We start from the raw sequence: 22,194 nt of genomic DNA, 5'->3' as shown, positions 1-22,194 counted from the left end.
CCAAAGATGTGAAGTTTTGTATATATATATAAAATATGAATTTAAAAATATTTGTTATTTATGTGTAATTTACTTCAGTGTCCTATAGTACTTCACTGAGTTATACTCTGGTGTTTTGACAATTTTGCCAATCTGAATCTGTATATGAACAGCTAAAGAATGACCACATTAATAAAAAATTACCACTCAGCCAAAAGCACATTATATGAATCCATTTTTTTCATTCATTCTCATTCGGGAAAATGTAGCGGTCTTCGAGCCGAAAGCTATAAAGCTGTATAATATGGAATGTGTGTTTATATTGTTTTACAGGATGTGACTGTGAGAGCAATCACTGTGATATGCAAACTGGAGAGTGTCTCCCAGAGCCTGCAACAGTTAATCTGTGCAATATCAGTAAGATGAGTTAACAAGTACAGTAGCAAAGCTCAGACAAATCACGCCATAAGCAGTTCGGATCGTGATCAAACATATCTAAATTCTTTGCAGGTTGTGATGAATGTATCTGGCATGTTATCGGCGACCTACGACTGTCCAACAAAACACTGGACCATTTGAAGGTTGGAGTATTGAACATCTCTACTGGGGCTGCTGTTAATGACAGAGTCAAATACTATAATTACACTGCTCACCACCTGCAGGTATACATACACGGACAAAAATAGTTATAGTAAGAAATATTACACTGGGACTGAGTTAAATCTGTTTTTCTTTTTACATTTTGGTTTCAGAATCAATTTCAAGGCTGGAGAAACAAACTGTCTGTGATAAAAACAGAGACTGGGGGGATAGAAGACTCCACACAGGATGTGGTATCCTTGACAAGAAACCTTTGCGAATCGGTCAGAAAAGTTATATTTCAATATAATCCTCAAATTTTCAAGTTAAAGTTTAATTGTGCACATTGCCTAATTTGATTATTTGTGTATTATGCTTCATCTAAATTCACGCTATAACTAAGTTTTGAAGGTTGGATGACTGCATGGACTGTGAGGTGTTTGACATCGAATTGATTCCACATTCAAAAATGTGTGTAAATTGATAGGAAAGCACAGTGAAGCGTCTGGGGAGCCAGGTTGATCAGGAGACACTACAAACTTTAATGCTAGCTGAAAACCTCAGCAAAAACCTCACTGACCTCAACATGCAGATTGAAGGTACCACACCTCTTGACCAAAGTACAACAAATACATAGTACATAGGCCTATGTATTAGTCCTATACATCACCATTTTTCTCACAAAATATATTTTCAAAGGTGCTATTCACATGAAGATTTCCGATGTTGGGAACAACCCAAGTATTGTAAAATGATATTGTGTAATGTAATGTAAAATGTAATGTGTTATAATAAGTGAACACTTATTGGTGATTATAGTTTTTTGATTGACTTTGAAAATATTTTTCCATGTAGATTCTCGTTCATCCAGGTCATGGCCATCCGCAAAGGTTGAATCATGGGAACTAGACCGTTTTTGTTTGTTGAAGATATTTCTCCTCTAATCCAACAGGCTTCTGTAAATTTCCGGTGTGGAGTCCATTTATGAATGCCTCGGTAGCTGTGGCCCCTGGGGTCTGTCAACAATAGTGTTTTTGTTGTTGCCAGTGGTGAGGCCAGCCCTATTTTGGATGTGCTCAAGTCCACCCAGAACTTGTCTTAGCCCACCCTATGCATTTGTCCTCAAATTGATTTGAAAAAATATATATTTTCATTTTCTTCATTTTTGTTTTTAGAAAATTGCATTGACAAAAATGTAAACCTTGTGAAAATCTGTTGAGAAAATATGTCAATGTCCATGCACTACCTTTTCAGGGAAAATCGACTTTCTCATCATGGCCACCGCGTACGGGGTAAAGGGTAAATGGACTGCACTTATAGTATAGTGCTTTATCTACACCATCACAGTGCCCAAAGCGCTTTACAAAGCCTCACATTCACCCACTCACACACCAATGGGCAACAGCTGCCATGCAAGACGCTGGCAGGCCCACTGGGAGTAAATTAGGGTTCAGTGTCTTGCCCAAGGACACTTCGACATGGTACGGTCGTAGCCGGGATTCGAACCAGTTATCCTTCGGTCAATGGACGACCTGCTCTACCAATTGATCCACAGCCGCCCGTAGGTGTATAGTCTTCATATCTATGCTCAGAACCGCTACACACATTTCCAGCTGTGAACGCTAATGACCAGGTAATTCTGGAGTTACAACCCTGACACAATCGATGAAATGACCACACAACAAAGCTTCAATGCCTCCTCTTGAATTATGTGTCGGCACTGACTCGGCAGGGGCTTGCAATGGTGTGTACTGCGTAGTTATTATCTAATATGCTAATTAAGCACGTGGAGCTATCGCTAGCTCATGGAAAAGCAAAGAAACGTCTCCGTCATGTATCTTATGCCAAGATAGGTCGTGCTCATACATGGTGTTTTATTTTATTTCTCGTCAAAACTAATTCAATTCGACACATCTCAATGTACAGTTTACATTGAAAATCTATTTTAATATTAATATTCTTTTCCTAAAATACTCATATTGTATTTATACTGTTACAAAACGTCTGTGCTTTTCTGACAATAAACCACTTTTATAATGTATTGAATACATAGATAATAATAATATTATTATTAATAAGAACAAGAATAATAATTATCATAATAACTAAACACAAATAATAATAATAATAATAATAATAATAATAATAATAATAATTATCTATTAGTGGCGAGGCTAGCCCTATTTTGGGTCTTTTTCAAAGGTCTAAAAAAAATCAGAAGGGTACTTTCCAAAATTAGGTCATGGTCATTCACTTGACTTGTGGTCCGAAGAGTGTGGCCCTAACAAGCTGTTTTTCCATAAGACGAGTGAACGGCTGATTGGTATGCAGCAAGGGCCTTAAAGTAACCACACTTGGCAACAACAACATCACCCTATTGTTGACCACCCCGAGGGAACAAAGCCACCGAGGCATAAATAGAGCGACTCCACACCGGAACTTTAGAACTGAAGAAGCCTTTTGGATTAATGGTAAAATGTCTTCAACAAACAAGTACAGTCCAGTTGCCTTGATTCAATCTTTGCGATTTTTTTGTTGTGCAATCTGTATGCTACATCGCTGATCCCTAAACATCTTGCTTTTCTTTGCTAAGGCTTAGGCTAACTCTGTGACGCTTCACACTGTAAACCTCAGATATTTTTGTTATTGTCTGCAGAAATTATCCATGAATGGGAGTTGTATAGTGCTGACGATGAAGCGGACCCCGAGGTGCTCAAGAGAAACACAGATGAAGCCTTAAGTATTGTGAGCAACATGAGGAATCTCGATTTGTCCACACAAGGGCCTATCACCATTGAAGAATCAACAGAAGCGCATGACCGTAAGGAGATTTAGTTAAGAAACAAACAAAACTAAGCAGAAATGTACACACTCAATATTGTATTCAGGTAAATCCAAATGTGTTCCTAATCATTAGAGTAAAGAGACATGCTGCCATATTTCTATTTATTTAGTTTATATCGGGCGGCACGGTGTACGAATCCCGGGCTCCGCCTGTTGAATTTGCATGTTCTCCCCGTGCCTGCATGGGTTTTCTCTGGGTACTCCGGTTTACCCCGCCCCCCAAAAACATGCGTGGTAGGTTGATTGATGACTCTAAATTGCCCGTAGGTGTGAATGTGAGTGCGAATGTTTGTTAGTTTCTATTGGCCCTGCGATTGGCTGGCGAGCAGTTCAGGGTGTACCCCGCCTCTCGCCCGAAGATAGCTGGGATAGGCTCCGGCACGCCCGCGACCCGCGTGAGGATCAAAAGTGGTACAGAAAATGGATGGATGGATGGATGGATAATTTATATCAATTTAATCACATATTTATAACTTAGTGACTAGCGTTTAAGTCTAAACATGTTTATAATTCAAACGTTGTGTCATTATATAGTGGTAAACTTGCTACAGACATCAATTCCTCTTTGGGTGAAATAAAAATGTAGTGAAAATGTAAACTCTGAGATTCGTCAAATTAGATTATAAACAACGTTGTGCATATGTCAAAGTTTCCAGGTCTTAATGGCTGCATCTGCTTCAATTTGGATTTTTAGAGGGAGGCTAATTGACTTCAAAAGCTTACATCCAAAATCATTCTTTCTAGCGTTGTACTGTATTTATGCATGTTTAGATTGCGTATATTGTACAGCCACAAGAAATCCATAAACTCACACTTTGCAATTAACAATTATATAGCTATCAATAAATTACACCGAAAGTATCATTTGTACATGAATTTACATTGCACTAACGGAATATGAACAGTGTAATACAGTAAGTTCCTCACCCTGGCTGTATTTACAGTGCTAAGGCGCATTCGTCAGTTGGAGAAGAAGTCATTGATTACACATGGGCATCTCACCCCACTCAAGTTGGCTTTGTCCCGCTTCACTACCAAGCTGTCTGACTCCCAATACTTCCTCCAGAATGCAACCAGTACAATTGAGGAGACACAGGATCGGAATAGAGGCAATGTCCTCAAATTCCAGAGGAATGAGGTGATTTTCCCTTGATCTCTTCCAGCATTTTCTGCTCACTGAATATTTCATTTCATAATCTTACTTATACACTTGGTACATAAAGTAGTCCACACTTTGTCCCTACCTTGTGCCAGCATACCTTCTTAAGATCAGAAAGCTATGAACAATTTTTATGTATACCAAAAAACAAGATACAGTTGAAACCAGATGTTTACATACACTATGTAAAAAGTATATATTTTTTCTCATTGTCTGACATGAAATCAGTCTAAACTTTAATGTTTTACGCTAGTTAGGATTACCAAACTTATTTCTACTTGTTAAATGCCAGAATAATTAAATAGGGATTTGTTAGAAAAAGTTTCAGACACACCTGTGGATGTATATTTGAAGGCACACCTGAAACACACTGCTTCTTTGTGTAACATCATGGGAAAGTCAACAGAATTCAGCCACGATATTAGGAAGAGAATTGTGGATTTGCACAAGTCTGGTTCATCCTTGGGTGCAATTTCCAGATGTCTGAAGGTGCCACGTTCATCTGTTCAAGCAATTATACACAAGTATAAACAACATGAAAATGTCCAGCCATCGTCCCGCTCAGAAAGGAGACAGGTTCTGTAACCCAGGGATGAACGTGCTTTGGTCCGAAATGTTCACATCAACCAAAGAACAAAAGCAAAATACCTTGTGAACATGCTTGTGAACAAGAGTGTGTCATCATCCACAGGGAAACATGTACTATACCGACATGAGCAGAAAGGCCACTCTGCCAGGAAGAAGCCCTTGGAGGAAAAAGGGGGAAGCTTGCAAGCCTGAGAACACGAGCCCAACTTTAAGATACGGGGGTGGCAGCATCAAGTTGTGGGGTGTTTTGCTTCAGGAGGGACTGGTCCTCTTCACAAAATAGATTGCATTATGAGGAAAGAACTTTATGTGGAAATACTGAAGCAACATCTCGAGACATCAGCCAGAAAGTTAAAGAGCGCAAATGGGTCCAGACCAGAAGCATACTGCCCGACTGATTACAAAGTGGCTTAAGGTTAACAAAGTCAGTGTTTTGGATTGGCCATCGCAAAGCCCTGATCTCAATCCTATTAATAATGTTAGGGCAGACCCTAAAAGGCATCTGCAAGCAAAGTGGCCTACCAACTTGACTCAGTTACACCAATTCTGTGAGGAGGAATGGGCCAAAATTCCTGCTAACTTTTGTGAGAAGCTTGTGGAAGGATATCCAAAACGTTTGACCAAATCATACAGTTTAAAAGCAATGGTAGCAAATACTAATTGAATATATGTAAACTTCTGACTTTTAAGAAAGTCATGAAAAAATATTTTTCAAAAATCCTCTCATTATTCTGCTATTTAGGAAATGGAAATAATTTTGGTAATCTAATTAAACAGGAAAGGTTTAATCTGATTTCATGTGAAACAGTGACAGAAAAGTGTCTTTTTTTATATATATAGTGTATACAAACATCTGGTTTCAACAGGAGATGAGCATGTCCCTTAGTCCACATTGCAGAGATTCTGTACCTCCCAACGGACATGGAGAGAGATCCAGTTGTGGATTGTATTGCGAGTATGCTTTACATTTATTTGCTGGAATGCAAAAAAAACAAAAAAACATCTGTTTTTGGGACTGTAATATATTACAAGAAGACATATTTTATATCCTCACTATTAATTCACCGAACAGTCCGAAACATTTTTTGGGAGTGACCCAAGGTGTCTCAGTTCTTAAGGATCACGAAAAAAAGAACTTTCAGGGATTCTTGCCCTGTACTTAAATTAAAACGTTTTGGGGGAATTATAAGGAGTCGCTGAGGTAAAAAAATGAAAAAATAAAAATATGATTGTTTGCTGCATTTTTCTCATGTTTTGTTTTAATTCTGTCAGGTACAATTTCCAATAGATACCTCTTTGACTAATATGATAATGCAGATGTTGAGGTTTTCAGAATGGCATTCTTTATCTTCCACATTATTATTTATGAAACGTCTTATGAGAACAATCTGACTGTCAAATTATCTCTAGCTGGAGCTACACTACAAAAGTTGTCGGACCAGAGGTGGGTAGAGTAGCCTAAAATTGTACTCAAGAAAGAGTATTGTTACTTTAGAAAAATATGACCCAAGAAAAAATAAAACGTAGACCTCCAAATAATTTATCAAGTAAGAGTAAATAAATACAAAATGAAAAAACAACAACTCAAGTACTGGTGAGTAACTTTTATATTATGATATATATTTATATATTTGATATTTTACAAATTCTGCCAGGGTATGTAAACTTATGAGCACAACTGTACATATATGCAATGATACGTACCCCTGTCATATTGGAATGAAAGTGTTTGCTACACCTTTTTTATAACCACTAGATGGCGGTGGCATATCAGAATCAGAATCATCTTTATTTGCCAAGTATGTCCAAAAAACACACAAGGAATTTGTCTCCAGTAATTGGAGCCGCTCGAGTACGACAACAGACAGTAAATTGAGAGAGAACACTTTTGAGACATAAAGACATTGAGAAAAACAGTCACTGGGCAATAAAGGGTTGCTTAATGCCGGTACATTTACATATTAGAATGACAGTGTACACCTTTCTCGTAACCTCTAGGTGCCGGTGGCATTTTGGAATTAAGTGTACAGCTTTTTCATAACCACTAGATGGTGGCATACATTTATAAAATGTGAAAGTTTTTTTCCATTTGCCCCTATACCTATGTATAATGCGCACTAGTGACTTGACAATTTACTTTGGGAGGGAAATGTGCATTATACACGAGAAATTACGGTACATATTTTGTTGAGTCTGTTTTATTTTGGGTAGTACTGAAATTACTAAATGACACATGCTTACTACTTACGCAATAAAAGTCTAGTAGTTCGGATGTAATTCTGTCAAATGCATTTAGCCACATCAGAAAATGTTTTAAAAAGTTTGAATGGTTTCACAAAGTTTATGCAATTCATGTTGTACATTCAGTAGGCAACATATCAACACTATAGCTATTTAAAAGTCATTGCCAATATACCCTTGGAGCGAGGGATGTGTGGGTGGTGAGAGGGTGGAAAAGCCCACTCACGATTGAAGCTATGAAGATCATAATTAACTTTTTTTGTTTTTAAATTCCACTTGAAACATAAAGTGGACGTGTTTTGATAGTAATAATTCAGACACGGGGACGATTGATTTGTGACACGTCAATGACGTGAAGTCATCTTTGTCTTTGCTGTCTTCATGAAATGACAATGAGGAGAACGTGTTAAGTGCTAATATATGGGTGCGGCCTTACTCCATGTGTTACGGTAGTGAATGAACTTGAAATTAACAGGTTATGGGCCAAGAGAGAAGTTTAGACACAAGCTAAAAGTAGGTTGACCGGCATTGGATGAAATTACCGGAAAAGGTTACCGTGAAGAATAGACGTGGGACTCGTACTAGGCTAACAGAAAAGCTAAGTGTACTAGCTTGGGGATAAGTGGACGCATTTAGCTTGTCGGAAGAAGTAAAAACAGGTGTCGTGAGGTATAACACGAAAGCTAAAGAAGCTAACGGTTTAGCTTAGCAAATGAAAGTGTTGTATAGGCTAACAGTTGTATAGGCCTCGAGTGAAACCAGTGCGTGTAAGCTACAATGGCAAGTGCAATAGCAGGTATCATCACAGCACAGCTTTTAGTTGACGGTTCTGAAGGTAAGTATGAACTTATAATATTTATATATTGGTAAACAAGATTCCTAAATCACTTGCACATTTGTAAGCTAAAAGGGACAATTCTGAATGAGCCCGAAAGCGGCGCCAACGCAGATCAGCTTGTTCAAGATGGCGCTAAAAATGCAGATTTTTATGCGGAGTTAATAAGACTGTTGGACGATAAGAGCCTATCGCTAATGATGGCAGGAAAGCCCTGGAAATTCTGAGAGAACATTATTCAGGAAAAAGCAAGCCAAGAATAATAAGCCTGTACACATCATTGGTCAAACTAAGCATGACAGCTAATGAAACTGTGACTGACTATATGATAACCTCATTACTGATTGGAGAGATGTGGGTGAGACCATGAGTGATGGACTGACCATAGCCATGATGTTAAATGGCTTACCAGATTCCTTCAAACCACTAGGTGTACATGTAACACAGAACGAAGATGATATTATGTTCACAGACTTCAAGAGAAGGCTAAGGATTTATGAAGAAGCGGAGAAGATGAAGCCCGCAGAGCATTCAGATAACGTAATGAAAACCTGTGTGAAGACAGGCCGAGGTTTCAACAAGAAGCCCACGAATAAAGAGGAAAGATGAATATGCTGCTGTCCTAACTTGCTATAGATGCGGAACAAAAGGACACAAGTCAAAAGGATGCTCCAGAAAGGTGTGGTGTGGTCACTGCAAGAGCAATACACACCAGGAGTCCATATGCAGGAAAAAGGGGACTCGAGATGGAGCGAGACGAGTCCCAGAGGAAGAGACAAGTGACCAAGACCTGTTCCTCAAGGCCAGGCACACAAAGATGGAGAGATCAACTGACATCATAAACAAAAAGGAATTGTGGTGGACGGGGGTGGGACATCCCACATCGTGAATGACAGAGAAGTTCAAAAGCTTCGATGACTCATTCAGGCCTGAATCCCATTCAGTGGAGTTGGCTGATTGGACCAAATGCAACGGAATAGAACAACGCAGAGGCGGTGTTCTATCTGCAAGACAGTGCTGGGCGACAGCACACAGCACAGCTGAGAAAGGCACTGTACATGCCTTCATACCCACACAGTATCTTATCAGTGGCAAGAGCAACAAACGGAGTCATGACAATCATCTTTTTAGAAGGAGAACAATCACATGGTTACCAAGGATAGTAACTGGTTTGATATACATGAGAGTGGTAATTTGTTTTACTTCCCAATTGTTGGAAAGAATATTGTTGATCAGTGTGAACAACGTGGGAGTGATCTTACGCACTCGGAACCTCCGCTCTCGTGCTCTCCCTCGCAGTCTGTTATCAAGACGAATGGTGAGTGTGACGAGATCTTCGAGTGAGGAGGGCTCGTCCCGTGCAGCGAGCTCATCTTTGAGTTGCTCGGAAAGACCGTTAAGAATTCCCTTCAGCGCAGCGTCATCCCACCCGCATTCACCCACAAGTATCCTAAATTTGATGGCGTATGCAGCTACGGAACAAGCGCCCTGAGTGAACGTAATGGTGGGGAGGAAGATAAAGGCAGAGCAGAGAACCATGCGGTGGAACCTGAGAAAGGTAGAGTGTTGTGCGGCTTTTCGGGAAGAGCTGAAACAGGCTCTCGGTGGACAGGAGGAGCTTCCAGAAGACTGGACCACTACAGCCAAGGTGATCAGAGAGACAGGCAGGAAACTACTTGGTGTATCTTCTGGCAGGAAAGGAGAGAAGGATACTTGGTGGTTGAACCTCAAAGTACAGGAAATCATACGAGGAAACCTCATAAGAAGTGGGACACAGGGGACCGACGAGTGGAGAAAGGAATACATTGAGATGCGACGTAGGGCAAACAAGAGGCATATGTTGACAGAAGTGAGTATTTGCGAGCAACAGTATGGTTTCATTCCTAGAAAGAGTACCACAGATGCATTATTTGCCTTGAGGGTGTTGATGGAGAAGTACAGAGAAGGTCAGAAGGAGCTACATTGTGTCTTTGTGGATCGAGAGAAAGCATATGACAGAAAGCGTATGACAAGAGTACCCAGAGAGGAACTGTGGTACTGCATGCGGAGGTCTGGTATGACAGAGAAGTATGTTAGAATAATACAGCAGAACAGTGGTGAGGTGTGCTGTAGATGTGACAGAGGAGTTTAAGGTGGAGGTGGGACTGCATCAGGGATCAATGCTGAGCCCTTTTCTGTTTGCAGTGGTGATGGATAGGCTGACAGATGAGGTAGACTGGAATTGCCGTGGACCATGATGTTTGCAGATGAAATTGTGATCTGCAGTGAAAGCCAGGAGCAGGTGGAGGAACGGTTATAAAGATGGAGGCATGCACTGGAAAGAAGAGGAATGAAGATTAGCCGAAGTAAGACAGAATATATGTGCATGAATGAGAGGGGGGGTGGGCTTTGAGTGAGGCTACAGGGAGAAGAGATAGCAAGGGTGGAGGACGTGAAATACTTGGGGTCAACTGTCCAGAGCAGTGGTGAGTGTGGTAAGGAAGTGAAGAAATGGGTCCAAGCAGGTTGGAACGGGTGGAGGAAGGTAACAGGTGTGTTATGTGACAGAAGAGTTTCTGCTAGGATGAAGGGCAAAGTTTATAAAACAGTGGTGAGGCCAGCCATGATGGACGGATTAGAGACAGTGGCACTGAAGAGACAACAGGAAGCAGAGTTGGAGGTGGCGGAAATGAAGATGTTGAGGTTCGCTCTAGGAGTGACCAAGTTGGATAAAATTAGAAATTAGCTCATCAGAGGAAATGCCAATGTTCGATGTTTTGGAGACAAAGTTAGAGAGAGCAGACTTCGATGGTTTGGACATGTCCAGAGGAGGGATAGTGAGTATACTGGTAGAAGGGTGATGAGGATGGAGCTCCCAGGCAAGAGAGCAAGAGGAAGACCAAAGAGAAGGTTGATGGATGTCGTGAGAGAAGACATGAGGGCAGTTGGTGTGAGAGAGGAGGATGCAGGAGATAGGCTTAGATGGAAAAGGATGGCACACTGCTGCGACCCCTAACGAGACAAACCAAAAGGAAAAGAAGAAGCAGAAGAAGGCAGGCTTAAATGCAGGTGGTAACGAGGGCTGATTGGCGACAGGTGCGTGGCCGAGGAAGGTGCTGGAAAAAGAGAGAGGGGAGGGGAGAGAGAGGGCGAGATGGCGCAAAGCACCACCCAGGCTCCAACCGTAGTACTGCAGGATGGCTCATGACAGCCATGTCACCATTGCAAAAGAGATGTTATCTTTTAACTGGTCTTTTACATGGTTATATCTTCCCCTGTAGCATCACTTTAATCAAGTTCTGTTTATTTGTCATTGTTATGAGTTATTTGGTGTTGTATATTTTCATTTTCCGTTGTGTTTAATTATTTGCTGTTGTGTTTTGCACTTCAGGGCCAAAGTAGTTTAGGCTTCAATTCGTGTTTACGTATGTCATATAATATTTGAATAAATAAATGATATACATGTATAGTATTTGACTTTTAAACCAAACAAAATTATAGCAAGCTCGACTTCAAACTATCATGTCAGCAAACCGTAGTCATGCTCATTAGCACAGCATGCACAGGAAGTCTGCTGACCTGTTGTCTGGGTTTGGTCACTGACGTTCTGCATATACTGAACTTGATTTTCTCCAAACCTGTTTGAGGTGAGTGGGAATTCACTTTAGTTTAAACTCTTTAGCCTGTTTTACCAGTCTGAATCGAGATGACATATTCCTTATTTGTCCCATCACATGACAAAGGTTTGTTTCAAAAAGTATTGTAATGCAACAGACATGAAGCAAAGGGAAGCTTTTGAGATCTGTCTTTTTCAGTTTTTGAAGCAAGCATCAGATCAACCATCCATCCATCCATTTTCTGAGCCGCTTCTCCTCACTAGGGTCGCGGGCGTGCTGGAGCCTATCCCAGCTATCATCGGGCAGGAGGTGGGGTACACCCTGAACTGGTTGCCAGCCAATCACAGGGCACAAACAAACAAACAACCATTTGCACTCACAGTCACACCTACGGGCAATTTAGAGTTTTCAATTAACCTAGCATGCATGTTTTGGGGATGTGGGAGGAAACCGGAGTGCCCGGAGAAAACCCACGCAGGCACGGGGAGAACATGCAAACTCCACACAGGCGGGACCGGGGATTGAACCCCGCTCCTCAGAACTGTGAGGCTGACGCTCTAACCAGTCGGCCACCGTGCCGCTTCAGATCAACCAAGAAAGCTATTTCAATTTCTTGACATTTAGATATTTCCATGTATTTTGTTTTGTGTTTCTCTGTCAGGCAACAAAGCAGAGGATGGCAACAGAGTTTGCAGCTATTCATAACAGTACGGAAAAAGCCAAAGACATAATTACCGTATCAGAAGAGAATGTGGCTGAAGTGGATTCGTTGGTTGAGGTATGGTCACTTTTTTTTATTTTTTACTTTTTTTATTTTTTTAAATGTTTTATTTGTTTCTGTTTTTTTGCGAAAACTATGTCAGTTCTTATTAATAGGCTATTGCTAAATTGGAATTGTCCAAAGTCTCCACCTGTTAAGGTTGGCCACTGGCCAAAGGATGGATCTCAGTGCAGACAAAAAAAATATAGATCAATCAAGTAGGATTTATTGTAAAAAAAAAAAAAAGAAAAAAAAATCACAGAAGTCTTCCAAAGAAACCGTAACTACTTTTGGCTAGACTAGGAGACATATCAAACTGGTAACTAGCAACTATGGCGATAAGCAAGACAGTATGTTAGAAGATACTCTGGCATCTGCCTTCCGCTGATACCGCCACAAAATACCCGATAGCACAAATTAGGTGCAGCATGAAGACTCCACCCACCAATGAACTAGACGAGAGTCTTGGCCAAGTGTAAGGTGGAATTTGGTTGGTAAGCAAATTGTAAGTGCTGGCCTTAAAGGCACCCTGTGGGAGGTCCTCTAAGTGGTGCCCGGAGAAAGCCCACGCAGGCACGGGGAGAACATGCAAACTCCACACAGGCGGGGCTGCGGATTGAACCCAGGTCCTCAGAACTGTGAGGCTCACGCTCTAACCAGTTGGCTACCGTGCCGCCTCAGCTTAATCAATATGTATATATTATATACTTAATTTATAGATCTAATATATTTTTTAAAAACTAATTTGATAAACAAGTGCATTGAATCTTTATAATAAAACTAGGGGGCTGATCAACATTTTTTTGCACCTTCAAAGCCAATCATCAAGTGAAAATGCTATGCTATGACTTACTTTTTCTCTCTTCATTTCTGAAGTGACATTAAACCTGTCACAAATAAGAATTTACATCCAGTAGCGCTGCAATTTGTAATTGAGTATTCTATTGACAATTCTATCGGAATAATCAACTATAAGGATAAAATATATTTTTGCTTGGTTAAAGAGCAGTTATGAATACACAAGAGAAAATGAAAACATTTCACTTAATAATGAATGCCCAATTGGTTTCCTCTTTTATTTACATTATTTTTCTTAAATTCACATTGTGTAATATAGCAGGAAACTACATTTTCTTGTCGACAAACATTTCTAGTGAGGCAATTTCAAACACAAATATACAGTATATTGAAAGCCTTAACTCTGCATGATTTACTCTTGGTTCATGAATAGTTATGGTAGGGCTGCATCTGTATGTACCGCCATAATAATGAGTGCTTGTATGTTTATGTACTGTGCGCCTTTTTTGCTTTTGTGAACAGAATATAACACAATACCATGCTGCAATTGATGGTGCCAGCCAAAAGCTGATAGAGAAGATGGAAAAGCTCTCATCCGCTGACACAGACTTGATGCAAAGGGCAGATGAGCATGCTAAAGAGCTTGAACGACAGGCGACGAAACTGGAGGAGTAAGAAAATATTTGGAATAAAGCAAAATGCAGCCTCTGATATCGCTAACACACATTCATCTTATGGGGTCGGGTGAGGTCAGTCAGGCTTTGGTGCTGAAAAGAATTGGCTACCTCATATGACTTTGTACTGGTTAAAGGATTGACCTGTTAAACATTGTCCTTTGAATGTGGAATTTTCGACCCGTTGTGGAGGCTGCACTCTCTAGTCTGTAAAAGTATTAGAAGAGATGTAAGGTGACTTTTGTTTCAGCACGTATAAAAGGGGTCAAGCCGGGACTACACACAGGACTCAGACGCAGAGATCACTTAGAGAGTGCAGGTTTTATTATACACACCGATGACCTCTTAACAAGCTGACGAAACAATCGGCTATGAAAGTAATCTAGAGGTCCAGAAGGAGGACCAGGATCTCCAAGGAAAGGGATATGTCATCGCATGAAAAATAATAGAACAACAAAAAAAATCACTCCAGAAGGAGGAAAAACCAAAGGTTGTGTTAGTAAAAGGAACCAACTAAGCTATGTAAATTACAAACTAAAAATAACTCGTTTTGAGGTACTTGCAATAATGGCTGTGACAAGGATCATGGGCTAAAGACAGGCTCGGATGAATTGAGCAGCGAACAAAGATACTCGGGCACCAGACAAGGGAGACAAAGACTATTTAAGCACACGAGGGTAATGGGACACATGTGGATCAGGAATCAGGGCCGACACATGAGGAAGGGCAAGTGTTCTGAAACAGGAACACAGTTAGTCTTTCAAATTAAACAGGAAATGACCAGACAAAAAAAACCCAGACAGGACAAACCTCACCACGGTGTGACAAAAGGGATGTGAATAGTAGGACTGAAGCAGATCCAGAATCAAATATATCAAGGGATAGTTTTCACATCCTGTTTCCAGACATTCCAGGTAATCACACATGCTATTATTCCTATCGCCATCACTTATCGCAAACAAACAAGGAGGTCACTAAACAGAATACTAACCTTACTCAAGGTACAAACAAAATGACAGCAGCAAGTATTTGGGCAATTTAGAGTCTTTCATCAAATTCATTTATGAAATTCTTATCACAGTGGCCGGACACAGCGCTGTACTGGCCACTAATGAAGGACTCTGGATTTTTTTCTCCCCAACATCGTGAACAATCGGTGTTACGGCCATAACGAGCTAGTGTTAAGTGATTTCCATAACAAAATACAGACGTTCCGTAACATTTGGCAGCTTTGAAACTATCACCATACATCCATCCATTTTCCTCCGCTTATCCAAGTTTGGGTCGTAGGGGCAAGCTGCTTAAGCACGGAAGCCCAGACTTCCCTCTTCCCAGCCACTTTGTGAAACTCTTCTGGGGGGGATCCCGAGGCGTTCCCAGGCCAGCCTAGAGACATAGTCTCTCCAGCGTGTCCTGAGTTGTCCCCGGGGCGTCCTCCCAGTGGGACGTGCCAGGAACACCTCAGGCGTCCTGTCCTGTTCAGCTGCATGGCCTTGCAGAATAGTGGATCTGGAGGCCTTTGTGCTGGAACAGTTTTGCTGTGCAACAGGGGAGTTTGAAATACTCCCTCTGCTTATTTTTTATTTATTATTATTTTTTTATTATTATGATGTTTATTGAAAATGCCGCCAGGCAGAAAAGGGTTTTAGGGGACAGACAGAGGGATAGAGTGGACAAGGGGAATAGGGGTGAGAACCACAGCAGAACAATAGTGAGACATTCTAGATATTTGAACACAAGTAACATTACAACAGTCATTTGGAGATGGGGTGGAGGGGTGGGGGGTGAGGGACACACACCCGGTGAGGACATGCAATAACTAACCAAGAGAACAAGATAAGAGAAGACAGAAGAGGGCAGGACAGGATGTGGGGAAATGAGCAAGGCAGTGCTACTGACGAGTGGTGTGGTGTGATTCTTTTTTAGTGTCTAAACACCTGTGAGAACCTCTGAGTTTATATGTCAGTATAACCTGTGTTGTTGTTAGTGATCACAGCACAAGTAAGGAAAGACTATAGTAGGTCTACGGAACGTATTAGTGAATGAACACCATATCACATGCATGTTAGTCAACTGGTGTACAGGGTGAGCGGTAAATCGGTAAATTGAGAGCTTTGTCCTTCCGCTAAGCTCCTTCTTCACTGCGACAGACCGATACAGAGACCGCATCACTGCAGACGCTGCACAGGTCCGCCTAGCAATCTCCCGCTCCATTCTCCCCTCACTAGTGAACAAGACCACGAGATACTTGAACTCCTCCACTTCAGGCACGATGTCCTCCTTGAGCCGGAGAGGGCACTCCACCCTTTTCCGACTGAGGATCATGGCCTCAGATTTAGAGGTTTCATCCCAGCCGCTTCACTTGGGTGGGAACTGTTCCAGCGAAAGTTAGAGATCACGGCTTGATGAAGCCATCAGAAACACATCATCTGCAAAAAGCAGTAATGTGATACTGATGTCATCAAACCGGACCCTCTCAACACTCCGGCTGCACGTAGAAATTCTGTCCATTAAGGTAATGAACACAATGAACACAAAGGGCAGCCTTAGCGGAGTCTAACTCTCACTGGAAATGAATCTGACTTAGTTCCCGCAATACGGACTAAACTCTGACACCAGTCGTACAGGCACTGAACAGCCTGTATCAATGAGTCCGGTACCCAAACTCCTGGAGCACTACCCACACAACTACCAGAGGGACATGGTCGAATGCACCCTCGAGGACCCTGCTGAGGGTGTAGAGTTGTCCACTGTTCCACGGCCAGGACGAAAACCACACTGCTCCTCCTGAATCTGAGATTCGACTTCATGACCGAACCTCTTTTCCAGAAACCCTGAATGGACCTTACCGAAGAGGCTGAGGAGTGTGACCCCCTGTAGTTGGAACACACCCTCCGGTCCCCCTACTTAAAAAGGGGGACCACCACCCCGGTCTGCCAATCCAGAGTCACTGTCTCCGATGTCCATGCGATGTTGTAGAGGCGTGTCAACCGGGACAGCACCACAACATCGAGAGCCTTTAGGAACTCAGATCAGATTCAAATCTCATCCATCCCTGGGGCTCTGCCACCGAGGAGCTTTTAACCATCTCGTTGACCTCAACCCCAGAGATAGAAGAAGCCAGCTCAGAGTCCCCAGACTCGGCTTCCTCATGGGAAGGTGTGTCAGTGGAATTTGAATAGGTCTTCAAAGTATTCGGCCCACCGACTCACAACGTCTCGAGTTGAGGTCCACAGCGCACCGTCCCCACTGCTTCCCTCTCCTGAGACCCTGGATGGTGGACCAGAATTTCCTCAAAGCCGTCCAGAAGTCATTCTCTATGGCCTCACCGAACTCCTCCCACGCCCGAGTTTTTGCGACCACCAAAGCTGAGTTCTGCTTGGCCAGCCGGTACCCGTCAGCTGCCTCCGGAGTCCCACAAGCCAATAAGGCTTGATAGGACTCCTTATTTAGCTTGACGGCATCCCTTACCGCTGGTGTCCACCAACGGCTTCTCGGATAGCTGCCACGACAGACACTGACAACCTTATGGCTACAGCTCCGGTCGGCCGCCTCAACAATGGTGGCATGGAACATGGTCCACTCCGAATCAATGTAACCCACATCCCCTGGAACAGCAAAGTTCTGTCGGAGGTGGGAGTTGAAACAGGGTACTCTGCCAGATGTTACCAACAGACCCTCACAATACGTTTGCGTCTGGCTTCCCTCCCAATCACACCCTTCCAGGTCTCACTGTCATTGCCCACGTGAGCATTGAATTCCCCCAGCGGAATGAGGGAGTCACCAGTGGGAGCGCTCTCCAGCACCCCCTCCAAGGACTCCAAAAAGGGTGGGAAGTCTGAACTACTGATTGGTGCCTAGGCACAAACAACAGTCAGGACCTGTTCCCCCATCCAAAGGCGGAGGGAGTTTACCCTCTCGTCCACCGGGGTAAACCCCAACAAACAGGCACCGAGTCGGGGGGCAATAATTATGCCCACACCTGCTCGGCGCCTCTCACCGTGGGCAACCCCAGAGTGGAAAAGAGTCTAACCCCTCACGAGAGGACTGGTACCGGAGCCCAAGCTGTGTGGAGGTGAGCTTGACTAGATCTTGACGGAACTTCTCAACCTCGCAGACCAGCTCGGGCTCTGTCCTGCCAGAGGGGTAACAATCCACGTCCAGCTTCTGAAGCCAGGGATCAGACCACCAGCTCACTACGCACCCAACCCCCTTGGCCCCTCTCACAGGTGGTGAGCGCATGGGAAGGAGGACCCACGTTGCCTCTCTGTGCCCGGCCCATGGGTGTAGGCCTGGCCACCGGTCGCTTGCCTTCGCGTCCCACCTCGAGGCCGGGCTCCAGAGGGTGGTCCTGGTGATCTGCATCCGTGCAAGGGAAACTGAGGTCCATTTATGTGAATCATCATAAGGGGTCATTTGAACCATGCTTTTTCTGGTCCCTCGCCTCGGACCTGTTTGCCATGGGTGACCCTACCAGGGGCATCAAGCCCCAGAGAACTTTGCTCCTAGGATCATTGGGAGTCCCAAACCCTTCCACCACGATCAGGTTACGGCTTAGGGAGGGGATAATAATAATAATAATAATAATAATAATAATGCCTTACACTTACAGTATGTAGCGTTTTTCGTGATAGTTAAAAATGCTTTACAATTGCAGACAATATTCATTCACTCCACAGTCACACTTTGGTGGTGGTAAGCTACTAGTGTCACCACAGCTGCCCTGGTGCAGTCTGATGGAAGCGTGGCTGCCGTTCTGCACTTACGGACTCTCCGACCACCACCAACCATCCAAACACATGACCAATGACCAATGACGTTCTCTTGAGATTTTATTGATTGGTGCAATGCAAGATTTTTGTTATTTTGTTCTATGTTACCTTGATTCTAATTATTGTATGTTGTTGCCTGAATGTAATTGGTTTATAATTCAATGTTATTAACTTTTTTATATTTAAAAGAAAATATGACGGGGGGGGGGAGGGGTGGCATGACTCCTGGGGTCTGGCCTCTTCTGGTCAGATAGCTGTGGTGGGCTCCCTTCCTCTTCCTGGGGGACTGTCTGTGTGCTTCGGTGGGGTTGGCAGAACAACCTGTATCCCTGGGTGTGGGGTGTCTTCTTGAGTGGGTAATAACATATATTATTTGCTCCAGGGACCTGCGAGAGAGTGATACCAATGGCTTTGTGCAGAAGGCCATAAGCGCTGCCAATGTCTACACCAACATAGTGAAATACATCAATGACGCCAATATCACATCACTTACCAATGTGAACTTATCCCACACAGCAGATGATGTAAGTTCACAGAATACACGGTAAATATATTCTGTATTCTCGTTACATTAAGTTGCTTTGTCCTTTTGTGTTCCATGCTTCAGTCTGTCACTGGGATCAACATGCAGCTTAATGATCTAGTGATAAAATGTGAGAGTGTTTTTAAGGAGTCTGTTTCATTGCATTCTGAACAAATAGGTAGGTCACCCTCAAACGTTGGTCATCCGTACATTTCTGTGTAAAATGATTATCCCACGTTTACATCATTCTGATTGCAGATGTAGAAGCTGAGGTGGTTGACAAACTCAAATACATTGAAGAGACAAAAGAGACCTTGGATAAAAACACCCAAAAACTTGAAGAAATGGTTCAGGATATTAATGAAATTCAGACAGGTATAAGACAGTCCAATGTTTGCCTAGCTATGTTGAAATTGTCTTCATTTGATATTGCAATCAGAGTATACATCGGCTGTTAGACTTTTTTTTTGTGAACATTTAATTTAAACATGACCCACATTCCACCAATTAGCAGATGTCACACACCTGTAAGATGAGGTACTAAATGACCATCTTTTGAAATTAATTTTTAGTGTTATTGTTATTGTTGTGTATTTTTCCCCCCAGTACATATGCTCATAAAATGAAAAATACAGAAGCCCACACACTATATGAGCAGCTTTTAAATGTATTATTATGAGTAATATCCAGACTCTTAATTTAATTTTTCAAATGTATCTTTTTTTTTTTTTTAAATCTGTTTCTAACTTTATGATCTAAACCTGCTACACATTAGTTCACCAGATTTTGTCTAACCCTTTCTAGCCAGAACTAACCAGCGACTGGAGTACACACTCAAGGTGGCTGAGGGAACTCTTAACCGGTCAGCAGTAGTGCTTGACACCATTACGCCTATCAGTAACAAAGTAGAGGAATGGGCCAATAATCTGAGCAAGAACAAATACTCGACAGCTGCCTATGAGCAAGCTATAGTCTCTGCAAAGGAATCAGGTATGCTATCTCATGAACTGTTAAAGGAAACATCTCTAAAATGCGACCAAATTTTTCAGTGCAGACAGCTTCTGTTGTTGCTTGTTGGTGAGTCTTCAAAAACCGAAGCAAATATAAGTAGTGGTAGGAAAAGATATGTCCAGTACTATTGGATTGTGATGAAGTCTTGTACTTTGTCTTGTAAGAACATTCACTGTCCTTCTTTTGTAGAATGTTTTGTGTCAGTAGTCATCTGTCGACCGTGACCTAATAAAGGATTGTCCAAGTACCTTTCAGTCCCTGATAATTGATCTACTTTCCAAAACTATTTTCAATTTATAATAAGCAAATGTACATTCTTTTGTTAAACACTTCTTTCCTGCTCAGTTTTTTGCTCAATGTTCTTTGCAGTGGATAACCTCCATGTTCTTGTTCCTGAGCTTTTGGGTAAGCTTAAGGTGGTTGAGCAGAAGAAGCCTGTCAATAACATAACCGCCAATGTCATGAGAATCAGAGAACTCATAGCCCAGGCAAGAAGTGTGGCAAAGAAGGTTAGTTCCCACGCAATGTATTCACATAAGCTTCAGCTACAACCCAAATATCACAAATGTCATTCCAGACAAAGTAGCCCATGATACATTTTCAAATTGTACTGATTGAATTGAATTGTGAATGTGAATTTAGTGACATCAGTAACATTCTTAACTGTATTGTAGTCATGGTTTTGTACTCTGTTCACACTCAAAATTATTACTAATAATAACACTAACTTAAGCTAGTTTTAAAAGACTACCTGGATTTATAGTATCCAGATATAGTCTATTGTTGACCTTACACAAGCTAATGCAATATATTCAAATTTTATACAGAAATAAATCATTTTCCAAACATCACCCTAATGCTAAACAGCACAAAAAGCCAACTAAACCAGAAGTTCAAATTTAGCAATGACATATTTTCTGCCCTAGGTTCAAGTGTCCATGAAGTTCAACGGTCAGTCTTCAGTGGAGATTCATGCTGACACAAACCTAGAAGACCTGAAGGCAGTGACATCCATCAGCTTATTTATGAGAGTTGACCCAGACAAGGATCCGATAGAGGACCGTTTCATTTTATATTTGGGAGACAGAAACGTAAGGATATTGTTATACTATTGTGAGTTAATAATAATGAACGAAAGAAATACAATCACTAGTGGCGTTCATGTGAAGTTCTTAAAATATTATATCACATTCAAGTCCAGTGAAGATTGTAATTAGTTAATCCGGGGTTGCAGTGGCTTTCCACTACCTGTGGGTGTGTCTAGTGTGCTGTCCATTGTCCCAGCCCGGATGGGCAAATGTCTCTAAAGACAGCGGGAAAGAGGAGTCTTTGTTGTTGAGGCTCTTCAGGCTGGATGTTAATTAATTTAATATCCGGGTGCGAAAACAGCTGTCTGTGTCTCGGCTTTGATGCTACTGGCTTGTAATTCATTTAGCGTCTGTGTGCGAAGTGAAATCTGGCATCCCCGTGGTCGTCTCCCTCGGCGGAGGAACGACGACAGCGATGCCGCTTGGTCTGGAGTTTGGGGGTCAAGGTGCCATCAGACGAGAGCATGTCCCTTACAATAGTAATCCATTTTTGCAATTACTGCATGTACTGCATTACAAAAAAACCACCGAAGATCACATTCCCTCCCATTTACGCAGTGTCCCTGAACGCACCTCAGGTGCCTGCACGAATGGCGGCTGTGGCCGCACTGAATCAGTTGTCAAATACAGCTTTTATCCGCCAACATATGAAGGCTCTTATGTAGTGTGTTCAGACGGTTTTGTCCTGGAAGTCTCTTAACAAAACATGGCACTCTTAAATGAAAATGAACTTAAGTTTGAAAACCG

At 42.2% G+C, this 22,194-nt stretch overlaps 1 protein-coding gene across 1 annotated transcript in view; it reads left to right on the top strand.

Annotated features, from left to right (window-relative positions):
* The window catches only part of lama4 (laminin, alpha 4), a 69,679-nt gene that overhangs the window by 10,907 nt on the left and 36,578 nt on the right, over nt 1–22,194 (top strand). Inside the window, exons 8-21 of the mRNA XM_061704152.1 lie at nt 313–396; nt 490–641; nt 732–842; nt 1,046–1,157; nt 3,215–3,379; nt 4,347–4,540; nt 12,483–12,599; nt 13,902–14,050; nt 19,208–19,349; nt 19,433–19,526; nt 19,607–19,723; nt 20,153–20,338; nt 20,729–20,868; nt 21,286–21,450. Coding sequence (XP_061560136.1) covers nt 313–396; nt 490–641; nt 732–842; nt 1,046–1,157; nt 3,215–3,379; nt 4,347–4,540; nt 12,483–12,599; nt 13,902–14,050; nt 19,208–19,349; nt 19,433–19,526; nt 19,607–19,723; nt 20,153–20,338; nt 20,729–20,868; nt 21,286–21,450 — 1,928 coding nt within the window. The remainder of the gene's footprint in view (nt 1–312; nt 397–489; nt 642–731; nt 843–1,045; nt 1,158–3,214; nt 3,380–4,346; nt 4,541–12,482; nt 12,600–13,901; nt 14,051–19,207; nt 19,350–19,432; nt 19,527–19,606; nt 19,724–20,152; nt 20,339–20,728; nt 20,869–21,285; nt 21,451–22,194) is intronic.

The sequence above is a fragment of the Phycodurus eques genome, chromosome 18 (assembly GCF_024500275.1).
Source record: "Phycodurus eques isolate BA_2022a chromosome 18, UOR_Pequ_1.1, whole genome shotgun sequence".
In the NCBI taxonomy this organism is placed as follows: domain Eukaryota; kingdom Metazoa; phylum Chordata; class Actinopteri; order Syngnathiformes; family Syngnathidae; genus Phycodurus; species Phycodurus eques.
The sequence above is the reverse complement of the archived record's forward strand: the minus strand, read 5'-3'. Positions and strand labels throughout refer to the sequence as shown.